Source organism: Dromiciops gliroides, chromosome 2 (genome assembly GCF_019393635.1).
Source record: "Dromiciops gliroides isolate mDroGli1 chromosome 2, mDroGli1.pri, whole genome shotgun sequence".
Taxonomy (NCBI): Eukaryota; Metazoa; Chordata; class Mammalia; order Microbiotheria; family Microbiotheriidae; genus Dromiciops; species Dromiciops gliroides.
This window is the reverse complement of record NC_057862.1, coordinates 32,886,040-32,901,137: the sequence shown is the minus strand read 5'-3', so window position 1 is coordinate 32,901,137 and position 15,098 is coordinate 32,886,040. Positions and strand designations below refer to the sequence as shown.

Genomic DNA, 15,098 nt, shown 5'->3' with positions numbered 1-15,098 from the left:
TAATACATATATAATATGTTGTATTTAGGTTATAAAGCCCCTTGAGAATCGAGATTGTTTCATTGTGTCCCCTGTGCTCAGCAAATGGGTTAATTAAAGCTGGAACTCCAGACTTCAGGATGAGTCCTGACTCTCGGGGCAGCCCCCTGTCACTTGGAGTCTGAACAATAAGGTTCCTCTTAGCTCATCTGGTCTTTGAGGCTGCTGACCATCCCTGGGCTCCCCAGAGACAGACCAGAGGCAGGCCTGGGAGGTTTACTGAACTTGACGCTGATTGGGCCAACAATGCAGTCGATAAAAGGGAGTTGTCTTTATCAGTCAGTCCATAGGTCACCAGGCTCCCATTTCCTTGCTTGGAGCCAGTGGCCAAGAAAGGGAAAGTGTGGAGGACGATTGCATCATACCAGTGTATGCATAGAGAACCAAAGCTGGAGGTTTTCCAGGAGTCCGGCCTCTGGTCGAGAAAACAGAACTCTCAATGACCAGCCGTCATTTATCCTGAGAAGGTTTTCCCTGCACAAAACCGTGAACTTGACCCTCGCTCGGGGCAGACAGGAAAGTGACCCCGAGTTAATTCTGTTCCGGGCTTATGCGTTGGCCTTAATCAAAATAAAAAGGGTGAGGAAGCTGGAGTCTCCAGGGGACAGAGGTGGGAACTTTTACTGTGTCCATCTGTCTCTATCACTTCTGTTCTTTACCTGTTGTGAGAAAATAATGGGTTTTGGGGGTCCCAGCAGCTCCCCCATTGGGAGCTTTGCTGATCTGTTTCAGAGCCAACCCAGAGTCAGTAAAGTCAGAGACACAACAGAGATTAAAACTACACCTGCCTGAAAGCCTTTCCCCTCACAGGGTCTGAACTCTGGACTCTAACCTCAGCAAGTACTGCTCATTTTAACATGGACCACCCTTAAGTCCAATAAACCAATAGATTTGAATGATGCTAGCCAATGAGCTTTGAGCAGTGTGTAAGGGTCGCCTCTCCTCTGGACCACAGGGAGCTTACACTCTCTCACGTGCTCTCTTGGCTGGGATGCTAGAGGAGGCAGCCACGGTGGCCCCCTTGCTCTTGCTCTATCCTAGGTAATGTAGGGCTTCTGAACTTTCAGCGCCATGTGCTCTCTCTTTACTAACATTTAATATGCTTTAATAAATGTTTAATGCCAAAGATTGGTGCTATAGCCTCTAATTTGGCAATCTATTAGAAACCCCAGCTAAGTTCCTCAATAATTTAGAACAGAGACAGGCACTCCCATATAATTTCAAACAACAGTCTTAGGAGGGATCCTGGGATTTACTGCTTATATTGCCTAGAAATTATTATTCCCATTTCACAGATGAGGAAACTGAGGCCGGCCAGGGTGAAATAACTTGCCCAGGGCAAGCGCCTGAGGCCACATTTGAACTCAGGTCTTCCTGACCCCCAAGTTCTGCACTCGTGCACTGTACAGGATACCCTCAAAATCTTGGTGCAATTTTAAGCTCTTAAAACTTTCATATCAAGATTTTAGATAATTAGCATTTTTAAAATGTAACAGATGAAACTCTGAGAGGTTTGGCAGCTTGAAAGCTGCCCCAAGACTTTGGAATCATCTTACTCAGAGGGAGCCTAGCCCTAGGCTAAGAGATCCGGATATCAAGACAGGACAGCTTCAACAGAGAATACGGTATGAAGATCGAGGGTAGTGCCGGGCTTTCACAGAGAATTCGCCAGGAGGAGCTTGGGGGCGGTGCCCAGCACGTAGCTATCGCCCACAAAGACAGCGAGGCACTGGTGGAAAGGGCGGGGCGGGGCGGAACCCGCGCCTGCGCAGTAAGGGAGCAGGAGATTAAAAGGAGCCGGCTAGCGCCCGGGCCTCCCGCACTCCCGCCGCTGGTTTCTCGGTGCGCATGCGCAGCTGGCCGAGTCGCCCTTGCCGGGTCGGAGCAGGCGTGTGGAGACGGTTGCGGGGCGTCGGGCCGTCGGCGGTGACTGAGGGAGCGGCGCCATGAGCGGCTACAGCAGCGAAGAGCGCGCAGCGCCCTATACCCTCGAGTACCGACTCTTTCTCAGTGAGTGTCCGCGCGTGTGCGCCTGCCCGCGTGGGTGCGCGCGCCCCCGGCCTGGGCCCGCGCCTCCCCCTCCCCCCCTTCGCTCTCACTCATTCATTCATTCTTCGGCTCGTACGTCCTGGGGCCACGTGGCCGGCGGGGCGCCCGGGGAGGGGCTCGCTGCCCCGGGAGCCCCCGGCCTGGCTGCCGGCCTCGGCTTCCCACGCTTAGGTGCGGCCTCCCGCTTTGGCAGAGGGGGAAACTGAGGCCCGGCCTCCTCCCAGCTGCTCCTCCCCCAAAGGGCCACGCCCGGAGCCACGCTTTAGGACGGGGGATGAGGCTTATCCGGGTGTTTGACAGGTGAGGAAACTGAGGCCAGAGGGGATGATCGAGGTCCCGCAGTCCCCGAGCCGCCCAGCTTAGATTTCGTCTTGTCACCCGTGGAAGGGCCAATTTACACGGGAGGAAACTGAGGCCAGAGGGGCCGCGGGTCCGGGGTCATCCAGGGAGTCACCAGGTGGACCCAGGGGGAAGAGGGGCCCTGTGCCGCCCCCCACCCCATCAGTGGCTCGAGGGCAGGGGGCCCGAGGCCGAGCCCGGAAGCAGCCTTAGAAGCGGTCAGTCTTTGGCCAGAGGCCTCCTTGGATTCTGTCCAAAGCCGTGGCAGTCCGTGGGGTGTGCCTGCTGTGTGTGTCTCCACGGTGCTATGTGTGCCACAGTATAGTATCAGAGTGGGTGAGGCGGAGGGGATCATCGAGGTTGGTCTTCCACCTTGTTACACTTGAGGAAGCCAGGGACCAGCTGCCAGGTTTAGGGGATGGCCGTCTTCCTGACTGCTCTGAATCTCAGGATGCTCAGGATCCCCCCCCCCCCACACACACACACACTTTGGAATGGATGGCCTGGCATCTGCCCCCAAGCCCAGCACCCAGTTGCTTCCACCAGCCTCAGCTGGGTCTGCTAGAGTGCCGTTTAAAGGGTGATGTGGGACCGGTGCCAGAAAGGGGCTTACAGGTACAGTAATCCTCTTAAGAAGATTGTCTCCCATCAGGAGGACCCCATGGGAAAGGCTCCTTGCTTAGGGAAAGGAAGGCCTTGGCCCGCCCACCACCAGATCAGGGTTCTTGGACCCTTTGTGGGTCCAGGGATCCCATCCTAGGGTGATTTTAAATGCATGAAATAAAAGACGGAGAATTGCAAAGCAAAGCTAGTGAAAGCCTTTGTGGATCCCTGGAGCCCAGGTTAATGAGGCGGGGCTGGGTGATCTGGCAGGCCCTGCCAGCCCCTGATCTTTTAAACCAGGGGGAAGAAGGCTTAAGTCTCACTGACTGAGAAGACTGGAGAGACTTGGGGGTGTTTAAGTAAAACAGACGGTTATGGGAGATCAGGACACCAAAAAAAGGAAGTGAGTGAGAAGCCAGGAGCCTCAGATTCTGGGACCACCTTTGCCCACTCCAGGCTCCACTTCTTTATCTCTAACAAGGGAGGGTTGGACTCTGCCCCCAGTTCTGTGATTCTGAGAGGCCTCATCCTCTGCCAAATCATCACGCTATCATTTATAACGTCACTCTCTAAGGTTAGGACCGGGAGAAGAGGCTTCATTGGCTTCCCCCCAGCCAGGGACTGCCTCTGCCAAGCAGGTGGGCATCCCCTCCTCCTCTTAGTCCTTGGTCCCAGAGAGTTCCCCAGACCCCTGCAGGGAGGGGGTCCTCACAGTCAATATAGCCAGAGGTGGCCCTTGTGTCTTCAGGGCTGGCTTCCTGTCCACTACCCGATGGGGCCTCTCTAGAATGAATGAATGAATGCCTGAAAGAAGTATTAAGTACCACTTTGTGCAAAACCTGAGAGCCAGAGGCCCAGAGGATGCCACATTTTCATAATTTCCCCAGCAGTTGCCTCACCCCAGACTCCTTGCGTGAACTGGGACCCAGGCCGGCCCTTGGGTGGCCCTTGAAAGTTTACACAGCCCTGTCCCTGTCCTAAGAACAGCCCTCTCAGAAGGGCATCACCACCCTTCAGGGGAGGGGCCTTCGGGTCTGGAAGCTGGCCCTGGCCACCTTTAGGTAGCCTTCTGCCTTGTAAGTCGTCCGATTGAGAGTTGGCAGGGGCCTTCGGGACCATCTCCAGCCTGGCACCCGGGAGCAGAGAGCCGTGGAGATTACTCTTCTCATCAGACTTTCTGGTGCTATAATAAGGAAATAGAGATGCCTAGCCTTCCTGGACCTGCACTGGAGGAGTTGGGGAGGTGTGTGAGAGGGGAGGGGCTACACAGATAAGAAGTAGAGATGGCAAGAGTGCAGTTGGGGGAGGTGATGTGGTCAGGATAAAACAGTCTTCTGTTGCAGGGATTTGGAGGGAAGAAGGAAAGAACTACATGTTACTAGATTAAAAGCCTAGTAAACCTAGGCCCACAATCCCTGACCCTGAGGGGTAGCCTGGTCTGGGGGCTGGTAGGCAGGCCTCAGAGTCAGAAGAGTCAGGTTAGTGTCCTCACTGTGCTTATTGTCTAACCCTGGGCAAAGCCCTTTATCTCTCAGTGCCCTCCACAATTCCTTTGGATCCTTCGAGAAGGGAGTTTCCAAGGCCAGAGTTCACCACACCCAGTGCAATCACTGGTAACAACAAAAAAACAAACTTTTCTTGGACCCTTAGCGGAAAGCAAGGGAACAGTAGGAGAAATTGGTGTGTGTGTGTGTGTTTTCTGATTCCACCATCTCATACTTTCCAAACTCTTTGCTATAAGCAGCTCTTGGCCTAGTGGATATCGAGTGCTGCTCCCGGAGTCAGGAAGACCCAAGATCAAACCCAGCCTCAGACACTGTTAGACCTTGGACAAGTCACTTAGCCCCTGTTTGCCTCATTTTCCTGATCCATAAAATGGGGATAATGATAACCCCTACCTCCCAGAGTTGTCAGGAAAATGAGACCATTTTTGTTAAGCACTTTGCAAATCTTAAAGCATTCTATAAATGGTAGCTATTATTATTAATTATTATTATTGGCAATGAAAGAAATTTGGAAGTGGTGTGATATTTTGTTTTTATATAACTCACATTTCCCAGTCTGCCCCTCAAATTCCCTGAGAACTATCCCTTATTACAAAGAAAATCAGTTCAACAAAAATATTCAACACATTGGAAAAAGTTTGACCTCTGCAGGTTTCCATGCCCCCACCTCTTCAAAGAGGTGGGGAGGTGCCTTCTCATCCCATGCTTCGGAATGTAAGAACTGCAGGCTACTAGAACCACCTTCAAAAGTTTTAAACTAGTTTGCACTTGTGATCAAGGGCTTGTAGCCTTAAATGCATGTTTACAAATGTGTTTCCCTAAACAGTATTTGGACCAAGCATTTTGTTACAGGGGAGGGAAGAGAGTACTGCCTCAGAGCAGCTGAGTCTGGCTGCACAGAACCTGGTTGGACTCTTATGGTAATGACAGGGTCGTTCAACTCCATCAGCTTTTCTCAGTCGGATTTGCTTGCTGCCCAAGTCTGAAAGAATCTGTAAGATTTGACAAGTTTCAGGAATTCAGAGCTGGACAGGCCCTAGACAGACCTGCTTTTTTAATAAGAAGATACTCAGGTTAACTATAACAGGACCACATTTGAGTTTTGAAGTATTAGTATTTGTAAGAAGTGAAGACTCTTGTCTTCTACTAATTTAAAAGGACCAGAAGGAAGGAACTGATGTATTCTTTTAGAATAAATATATAGGGTAATGTAGCTCTTCGTGTTTGGGAATTTTAATTGAGCAGAAATCCAATTGCATAGCCAAACCATTGAGTCTCATTGGAATGAACAGAAAACGACTTGTACAATTTATCAGTTTCTCTGTCATGACAAATTCCCTCTCTCCTAGAGTTTGGTAATGCTTGGCTTGTTTGATCTGCCCTTAAGTTTTAGCAGCGTCCCCTCCCTGGCCCAGGCCCTTGTCTCATTGGCTGGGGAGCATCATCCCACTCCTTTTTCCAGCCTGGGCCCATTCTTAGGCTGCACCCCTTGTTGGTTCTGGACTTGGGGCAGACACCCATTTCACTTAGCCCTCTGCAGCCCAGAACTCCCAAACTCCAGCAATCCGCCGACCAGCCTCACTCTAGCCCGGGTTACAGGGGTGCTCCATCACTCCTGGGCGCCTCTTCCCTTTTACCGTGTTTACTTGAAGGACCTGTGATTTAATCTGTGAACTCACTCTCCCCATTCTCATCCCCACAAGTCCAGCCACCTCTTCCAACGTGGAGAGACTGGACCTTGACTGAAGAAGAGCCTGTGGTTTTTCAAACCTCGTGGTTGTGCAGATGTTTTTCCCAGCTTTGAAATTCTTTAATTTAGTTTCACTTGACAATAAGTGACAGAATTCATCATGTTGCAAATAGTTCTTTCTGTTTCTGGTAATAGATCGGAACTCCTAAAATCATAGATTTAGAACTGAAAGTGATAGCTCCTTAGCGGGCATCATTTTACCCATAAGGAAACAGGCCCAGGGAGATTAAATGACTGGCCCCCATTACCCAAGGAGTAAGTGGTGCTAACCCGGGTCCGCAGCCTTTGGGTCTTGCCCCATTCTGCTCTACTGGTTTCAAGATAACTCACACAACAGCTTTTCTGCACATGCGGATGGCACATTGGTCTAGAACTGCATCTGTTGTACAAACTCGGGATGGGATTAATAGCATGGCTGACCAGTTTTTCTCATCTTACAGAAAATGCAAATGGAGAATACATCTCGCCATTTCACGACATTCCAATTTACGCAGACAAGGTAATGGATGCCTTTTTTTTTGCTTTTCTTTGTGGACACCCTTTCAGAAGCTCCTCATTTGAATTTGTTTCCAGCCCAGGGAGCCAGCACAGGACATAGAACACTGGCTGGAGAATCAGGATGGGGGTTCATAGCCTCCCTGTGAAAAAGGCACTTCACAGTGTCCTCATTTGTAAAGTGAGGCCTCTCCCAGCTGTTCTCCATTGTGGCCTCTAAGGCTCTTCCTTTAGGGAGGTAGAGAATATGTCCTTGTTACAGGGGCGCTGAAGGCACCACAGAATTTGACTATTGAATAAACATTCAGGAAATCTGAAAGCCACGTTCAGTGAAAGCTGCAGCTATAAGTTGATCAAGGTGGTGTTGAAATAGAAGCTGTGGAACAGCCTTTGGTTTAAAAAACATTCCAACTGTAAAAGGCCTTTTGTCTGTACTATAGAAGCAGAGGAAACTTCAGGGAGGTTCAGGATTCTGAAATAAACCACCTGGGCGGGGGCAGGTAAAGAGAATTGGAAATGGTTTTACATAATGTTCACCCAAAACCGAGGGCGCCGTTCCAGGCACAAATTAGGGAGCAGGACTGGACCTGTGGGATTCCAGTGCTTTGGGGACTCCCAGGGGAGGAAGCGCTCTCCACCAGCTCAGGTCTGTACTTTTGGGGGAAGAATCAGCACTTTGGACCATTAGGCAAAGGGGATGCAAGGAAAACTAACAAGGTGAGACTACTGGGGAAAATGTATGTGGTGCCAAAACAAAAACTATCAGTACAGTCTGGTTTAAAAACCATACAAATGTGGGCTTGCCTGCAGACCTCTGAAAGAAGATCCGCATCTCCCCCCGGTAGGGGGCAGCATTCTCCCCTCTCTTTCCCACCAGGAAAGTGTGCTGCACCGGGGCAGGCGGAGAAGCCCTTCCAGACGCTTCCATGATTCCATTTCTGCTTCGGGGAGGGAGGCCGTGTGGGAAGCAGGCTTGTCACTGAAGTGATGTCAGGATAGTGTGTTTATGTCCCTGTTGAGTTGTGTTTTAATTCAAACAAACAGGATGGAGGTCCTCAGACCTGCTTTGGTTTATTTATTTTGAAGCAGTGTACGCAAACTTTCTGATCGGGATGATACCGCTTAGGCCTTTGCCACAATGTTTTGCCTGCAGACTGAAGTCTTGTGGTCTCTTCAGGGACTGAGTTTCCACTGTGTCCAGTAATGATGAGTTTCCTTTGACGGACTGGGCCCTGACCAGGGCTTTGTAAGCCAGCATTTGGTCACAGCAGGCCCCATGGCCATGCTTGGCTTGGTCCTCTGGGGGAGAGTGCCTTTTCCTCTTGAGACTAATTACTTCTGAATTGCAGGAGGGATTAAAAGTAGTTGTTTGGGGTTTCTCATTCTCCTGTGGTGGCTGTCAGCCTGGGGGCCTTCTCATAAACAGAGAGCCGTTTAAGGGGATCTCTCCTTGTCCCCCTTTCTGTCCACCCTGCTGCGTGCCTTTATTACTCTTTGCCTGACCCTCATAGGGTCCTCGCTCCAGATCTGGAGGCACCTCAGAAATTACCTAGTCTGACCTCCTCGTTTTACAGAGGAGGAAGCAGGCCCAGAGGAGTGCAGTGACTCGCCCAAGATCACGCAGGGAGTAAGCGGGAGAGACAGGACTTTAGCGCAGGCCCTCTGACCTCAGACTTGGCACAGTTGGCCATGCCCTTGTGAAGCCTTGTCTGGCTCCAGGGCTGCCATCTCCTTAGGAGGGGGTCCTTCTGTTCTCTTCAGGTCATCTGGGATGCAGCCTCCCGTCCCTGACGTTGGGCAGTGCCCAGCTGTGTCAGCCACCAAACAGACCTCTGCTGGATCTGGAGTGAGAGGGATACTCAGCGGAACTCAAGTGCTCCCAGAGCCCTCTTTGTAGCAGAGGGTGTCATTGACACCCAACTCTGGGGAAAGACTGGCTGGCCAGCCCAGAAGGGTGGGACGGCTGTGTTCTTGAGAGCTTGGGGCCTCATTCTCATTCTAGGCCTGCAGTCAGATTGCGCAGTTAGACGCGTCCTTCCACCAGGAAGCTATGCTCCAGGTGGGAGTTGTCCTGTTCAGCATTTGCTCAACTACGTGTTATATGAGAACAGGCTGGGCCACAGCACAGGTGGCCCCAGGGATAACTCCGGCTCCTCTTTGTAAAGTTCCAGGCAGTGTTTATCCTGATGGTCTGATAATTACATCAGACTGACTCTCGTGTATAAACTGGGCATAACTAGGAGGGTTCAAGATGACTTGGGAATTGTCTAGGGGACAGGTTTAATGAGAGTACAGGCTATCAGATGACAGACAACTGGGCAAAAGAAAATTCATCTTCAGAGTTTCTGGGTTTTCCCCTACCCCTGGATTAATACCTGTTTTATATCATCCTAATTTCTCAGTACCAGCCCCCACCTCAAATTCTACCTTATAACCAAGAAATGAGATGCTGAAATTGGCCCCTTGATGTTTCAGGAAGCCGATGATTCAAAACTGATGCAGATGATTGAGCCTTGCCCTGTTTGGCTTCCCTTTTTTCCCTTTACACACAATTACACTAGCTCTGATGCAGTGTATTAAACTCGCTAATATTCAGCTCCTTCCTACTCCCCAGACCAGATTATAACAACACAACAGGTCGCCCCAGAAGAGACTGACTGGCCATCTGCACTTGGTGCAGGGAGGGAACGTCCTGATACTGAGCCACCATTGATACCTGAGGCCCAGCAATTCGTGTAGCACTAACGTTTACTTAGTGCTTTACATAGGTTGTTCCATTTGAGCCTTGACACAACCTTGTAGTTCTCATTTATGGACTAAAACAAGCATTTCTATAACATAGTATCCTAAAAAGGATGATTGTACATGAAACTGCAGATCTATTATGTACAACTTGTTATTTCTTTTAAATACATGTAATGGTTATCATGTAAATTTCTTTTTTTTTCCCCTTCTGCCCCCTCCTCCAGATGGCTACTGTTAGACACAAATGTGTGTGTAAAATTATTCTAGGGGCAGCTAGGTGGCACAGTGGATAGAGTGGATAGAGCACCGGCCCTGGATTCAGGAGGACCTGAGTTCAAATCCAGCCTCAGACACTTGACACTTACTCACTGTGTGACCCTGGGCAAGTCACTTAACCCCAATTGCCTCACCCCCCCCAAAAAATTATTCTATAGATACTGCTATTCATCGTTTCTTTCTCTGGATGCAAATAGTATCTTCATATGTCCTTTGTAGTTACTTTGGGTATTTATGATAGTCAAAATGACTTATTTGTCCAGAGTTCTTAAAAAAATATTGCTGTTACTGTACTCTTGGTTCTACTCATTTCATTCTTCATTATTTCGTGCAAGCTCATCTTTTTTTGTTTTTTTGCGGGGCAATGGGGGTTAAGTGACTTGCCCAGGGTCACACAGCTAGTAAGTGTCAAGTGTCTGAGGCCAGATTTGAACTCAGGTACTCCTGAATCCAGGGCCGGTGCTTTATCCACTGCGCCACCTAGCCGTCCCCCAAGCTCATCGTTTTTTATAGCACAGTAGTGTCCATCACAATCATATTCTACAACTTGTTTAGCCATTTCCCACTTGACAGGCATCCCCTCAATCTCCAGTTCTTTGCCACCACAAAGAGAGCTGCTGTAAATATTTTAGAATATATAGGTTTTTAAATGTTTTTAAATGGATAAAATAAAAACACATAGAATTGCCAAGGAAACCAGTAGAATATTGGTTTCCTTTAACCCTACTGGTTTCCAATAACATTGAAATATAGTTGTCAGAATATTTAAAACCATTTCCATAGATTCCATGTTAAGAGCCCCCGCTCCAAATAGTCTGTGGAAATAATAAGGACTTATAAAATCAGGACATGATTTTTAAATGCCTACTTTGTGCTGTACTTTTAATGGTCCGGCATTGAGCTAAATTCTGGGTGTGCAAATACAAACAAAAGGTCAGTTCCTGTGCTCAAGGAGCTTACGTTCTAGGGGGGTGAGGTAGTGAGGAAGGTACTGGGCCTGAGGGAATGATGAAGTCTCTACGAGTGTCACCTGGCGAGACTGATGGCTCATCTGGGCAGGAGTTTGCCACCCTTCCGTCAGTTTGCTTCCCTGGTGGCAATCCCAGGGCTGGAATGGATTTTCAGGATGAATCCCTTTTTGAGACACAGTGGAGATGTCCCTCTGGACTGCAGCTGAAGGACCTCACATTCTAATGAGAGGCCACAGACAAATAGCCACGTACATGCAAGCCGTACTTCTGTGTTTACAAGATTAATTGGAGGTCATTTCAAAGGGAGGGTAAAGCCATATAAAGATGGCTCCACTTTGCCTGGACCCAAAGGATGGCATTCTAGTGAGTTTTTAATGAGTTCAGGGACCACTGGGCACTTAGCTCCCTTATTAGCAATACTTTTTAAGCCCAAGACTCTGATAATGAAGGCTCATTAAAAGTCACTGATTCTCCTCTGCTTGGGATTGATAACAAGAGCTGTTGTTCTTCTGTAGAAACATTTAGTCAGCTTCATAGTCCCTTGGCTTTATTTATAGAAGCTAAAATCCACTTTGAAATTGTAAAAAATATGTATATATATTAACTATAACTAATCTGAAAAATTTATGTAACTATGCTTATATGAAAAATGATAAGTTTAGAAAAATTATAATTGGGCCCTAAGTCCTGCCTCCGTCACCATTCAAGTGTAAGAATATTTTATTAACTTGGGCCTAATTTGGCTGGGGGGGCCTAATCTGGGACTTAATCTGGGGACTTTTGACTAGCTGGCTATCTGACTGCTATTATGGGCCATTTAAAAATTTCTCCACACTGCTCAGCTACCAAATTGATAAGCAAATGATTAAGAAGCCTCTTAATTAAATAATCAAGGCAGAATTTATTTATAAAAATAAATGTAAGAGATAAGGGTTAAGAAATGCAAATTATACAACCTGTCTGCTTTTCACATAATAAGGGCTGTTGCTGCCTCTTGCCCTAGGGTATGCTCCAGCTTTCTCCAACTTTCCCTCTTTTTCTGCTTCACTTTCACTTTCACTGCTCAGCTCCTTTCTTCTAACTCCAAGCCCCTTTCACTTTGTCCACCCCCCTGTGTCTAACTTTCCTCTCCATACTGCCACACTGAACCCCTGTGTTTCTCTCTCACCGACCTCTCCTTCCGTTCTCCTGGTGCTCCGGCGTCCTGCTCTGTCTGTCCTCTCACTGTCTCTCCAACCTCACTTTCTCCCCTCACCTGGACCGTCCCCCCTTTCTCTTGTCAGCCCCCTTTTTATTAACCTGTTCTCCCAGGTGAAACTGACGCTCGCCCCTCCAAGGCCGGCCAAGCGCGCGCTTCTCAAGCCCGCGGCTGGGGCTGGGCGAAGCAAACCAGCATCCCTGAGGGTTTTTGTGGGGCCTTTCCACTGTGTGAATGGGCTGCGCCATGCCATACCTGTGACTTGGGTGTCGTCCTCGCAGTTTAGCCCAGCACAGAGGGGGAGGAGCCCTGGCCCCTCTTACACAGAAAAAACCCCTGAGGGCCTAAGGCTTTTTAATCTCAGCCCAAAGGCAGGGTCCCCAAATCAAAATAAATTCCCACAAAAATCCAAAGCTAAATACTTTCAAGTTCAAATACCTTTCCTTGGGCCTGAATGGACCCAGGCCCCCTGAGATAGAGACTCCCTGAAAAAGTGACCATGGCCCAGGAGGTCAAAGCTCCTATCTCCCTCTCTGTCCAGAGAAAGAACAATGTTCCCAGATGCTTAATTGAGGTCTGACTATATGAAGATTTCCTGTACTTTCCAGAATTTTCTGTTGCTAAATGCCAATTTAATCTGAACCAAATGAACCTAAGTAGGCAAATATATAAATCTAGTCATTTATTTCTTTTGAGAAATGTCTTGTTTCTCTTCATCTCCTTCCTCTCTCCCCTACCTTAAAGCAGTTTCCTGATATTTAGTGGTAGGATAGGTGTTTGAGAGGTCAGGTAGGTAAAATCAGTCATGAATTCAGATTTTTCATATCCTTCTTATCTCAAGATCAAAAAATTCCTTCAATCCTGTTTCCATGCTCCTTTTACTTTTAAATCCTACTTGGTTCCTTTCTCTGTCCTTTCAGAACTGCACCTGTCTTTCATATTCTGAGCCATTACTTGCTCATTTCCTTTAATCTTTCTTTCCCAGTCATGTCCCAGACTACCTATAGAAACTAATCTTCACCTCACTGAATTTCTTCTTTGTAATATGGCCCCCCAGATTTTTGTGCAACCCTGATTAAGTGCAATATTATTACCTTTGTGTTTCTTAAGAGCTTACTAACACATGGTCTTATCCAGTTTCTTGTTGGTGACCTTGCTTCTAGTTTACTTAAACAAATTTTGTATCACTCACAGAAGAAAGTACAGTGATAACAACAAAACACTTCTGAAATAAATTTTACTTAGTCTTTAAAAAATAATAAAAATTTTTATTGAAGGTTTTTAGTTCCAAATTCTATCCCTTCCTCCTTGCTTTCCTCCCCTCCCCCCTCCCTGAGGCAGTAAGCAATCAGATACAGGTTACACATGTGCTGTTATATAAAAGATGACCGTATTAGTCATTTCATGTAAGAAAACTTGAATAAAAGAAAGGAAGTGAAAAATAGCATGCTTCAGTCTACGTTCAGTCAGTATCAGTTCTTTCTTTGAAGGTGGTTAGTGCACTTCATCATTAGTCCTTTAGGATTGTTTTGGATCATCGTATTGCTGAAATTAGTCGAGTCATTCACAGTTCTTCACTAAACAGTATTGCTGTCACTGGGTACAATGTTCTCTTGGTTCTGCGCACTTCACTATGCATCAATTCATACAAGTCTTTCCAGGATTTTCTGAAATTGTCTTGTTTGTTATTTCTTATAGCACAAGAATATTCCATCATAATCATATACCACAATTTAGCCATTCTCCAGTTGATGGACACCCCTTTCATTTCCAATTCTTAGCCACCACAAAAAAGAGCTGCTATAAATGTTTTATACAAATAATTTTGCTTACTCCCTGATTTAAAGAAGCTTTTTTTTCTTTTTGTGATCAGAGAAAGAATTAATAATAGTCAGTTCTTAAGTATCAGATAAATTTAAGCTACAGCTCTTTTTTTTTTCTTTTTGCCCTGGCACTAACACAACAAATCTGTCACTCTAGGGAAAGAGTGAAGAGAAAGTCTAAGTGCTATCCTCATGCAAGCTTTCCTAGGAACTGAGATTCCTTCTTCAGCTTTGTGGCTGGCTCCCAACTATCATGGTTGACATCAAGGTAAACCAAGGCAAAAAGTTCCATTCAGTTTATTGGTAAGGCTCGCATTACCAGTAAAGGGGGTCTTTTGCTCCTCAACAAGCCATAAAACCCTGAATGAAGGCCGAAGGATCATTTTTACAGACAGAAAGGAGCATCCCCTCAAATAGAAGGATGGATCACAAATGGTGGAGACAATATGATTGGTTACAAAGCCTGAAACACAGGCAGGGAGGAAATATGATTGGACGGAAAGCGGGAACGTGGGGCTAGCAACTCCTTCCATCTTATTGCTATGAAGTTTTCATTGATTTAGTCTACCTGCAAGAATAACACATGCTATAGAGATTTCCTCTCTCTATATATATGTATTTCCTCTGATTGGCCAGGTTCAGCTGGTGGTATAGAAAATCAGGTTTCTTTTAACTAAAGTGATTTATAGGGAAACTGAACTTGAAAAAACTGAAAGAGGAAGACTGAACTTCTGAACCCATCAACATCTGAACTTAACCCCAAAACAAGGTAGCATGAGTTAGACAGTTATACAAAATGTCACTGGTGAGACAGAAGAGAATCAGTTATTACAATGGAGGCAATATCAGTTTGATTTTCTCACTATAGAACTTGAGAGAGGAGAGAAAAGGTGGGGATGAGGATTCTAGGCATGGAAGACAGCTAGTGAAAATGTCCAGAGTCTGGAGGGTACAAGGAAGCCAGTGTCAGTTGGGTCACAGAGTAAATGGGGCTAGGGGTGGTCTACAGGAAGACCAGAAAGGTTGGAATGGGAGCCATTTTCTGAAGGGCTTTGAATGTCAAGCAGAGGATTTTATATTTGATCCTGGAGGTGACAGAGAGCTGCTGGAGTTTATTAAGTAGCAAGGTGACATGGTCAGACCTGAAGGCGAGGAAAATCACTTTGTCAGCTGAGTGGAGGATGGTTTGATGTGGGAAGAGGCTTTTGAAACGGTTCTGGTGTGAAGTGATGAGGGCCTGCACCAAACGGGTGGGGGTGTCAGGTGAGAGAAGGAGGCACCGACGGCAGGTGTTGTGGTAAAATG

At 47.2% G+C, this 15,098-nt stretch overlaps 1 protein-coding gene across 1 annotated transcript in view; it reads left to right on the top strand.

Annotated features, from left to right (window-relative positions):
* Positions 1-1,830: 1,830 nt before the first annotated feature.
* The window catches only part of PPA1 (inorganic pyrophosphatase 1), a 36,800-nt gene continuing 23,532 nt past the window's right edge, over positions 1,831-15,098 (top strand). The window contains exons 1-2 of the mRNA XM_043989911.1: positions 1,831-2,049; positions 6,726-6,784. Coding sequence (XP_043845846.1) covers positions 1,986-2,049; positions 6,726-6,784 — 123 coding nt within the window. The 5' untranslated portion in view covers positions 1,831-1,985. The remainder of the gene's footprint in view (positions 2,050-6,725; positions 6,785-15,098) is intronic.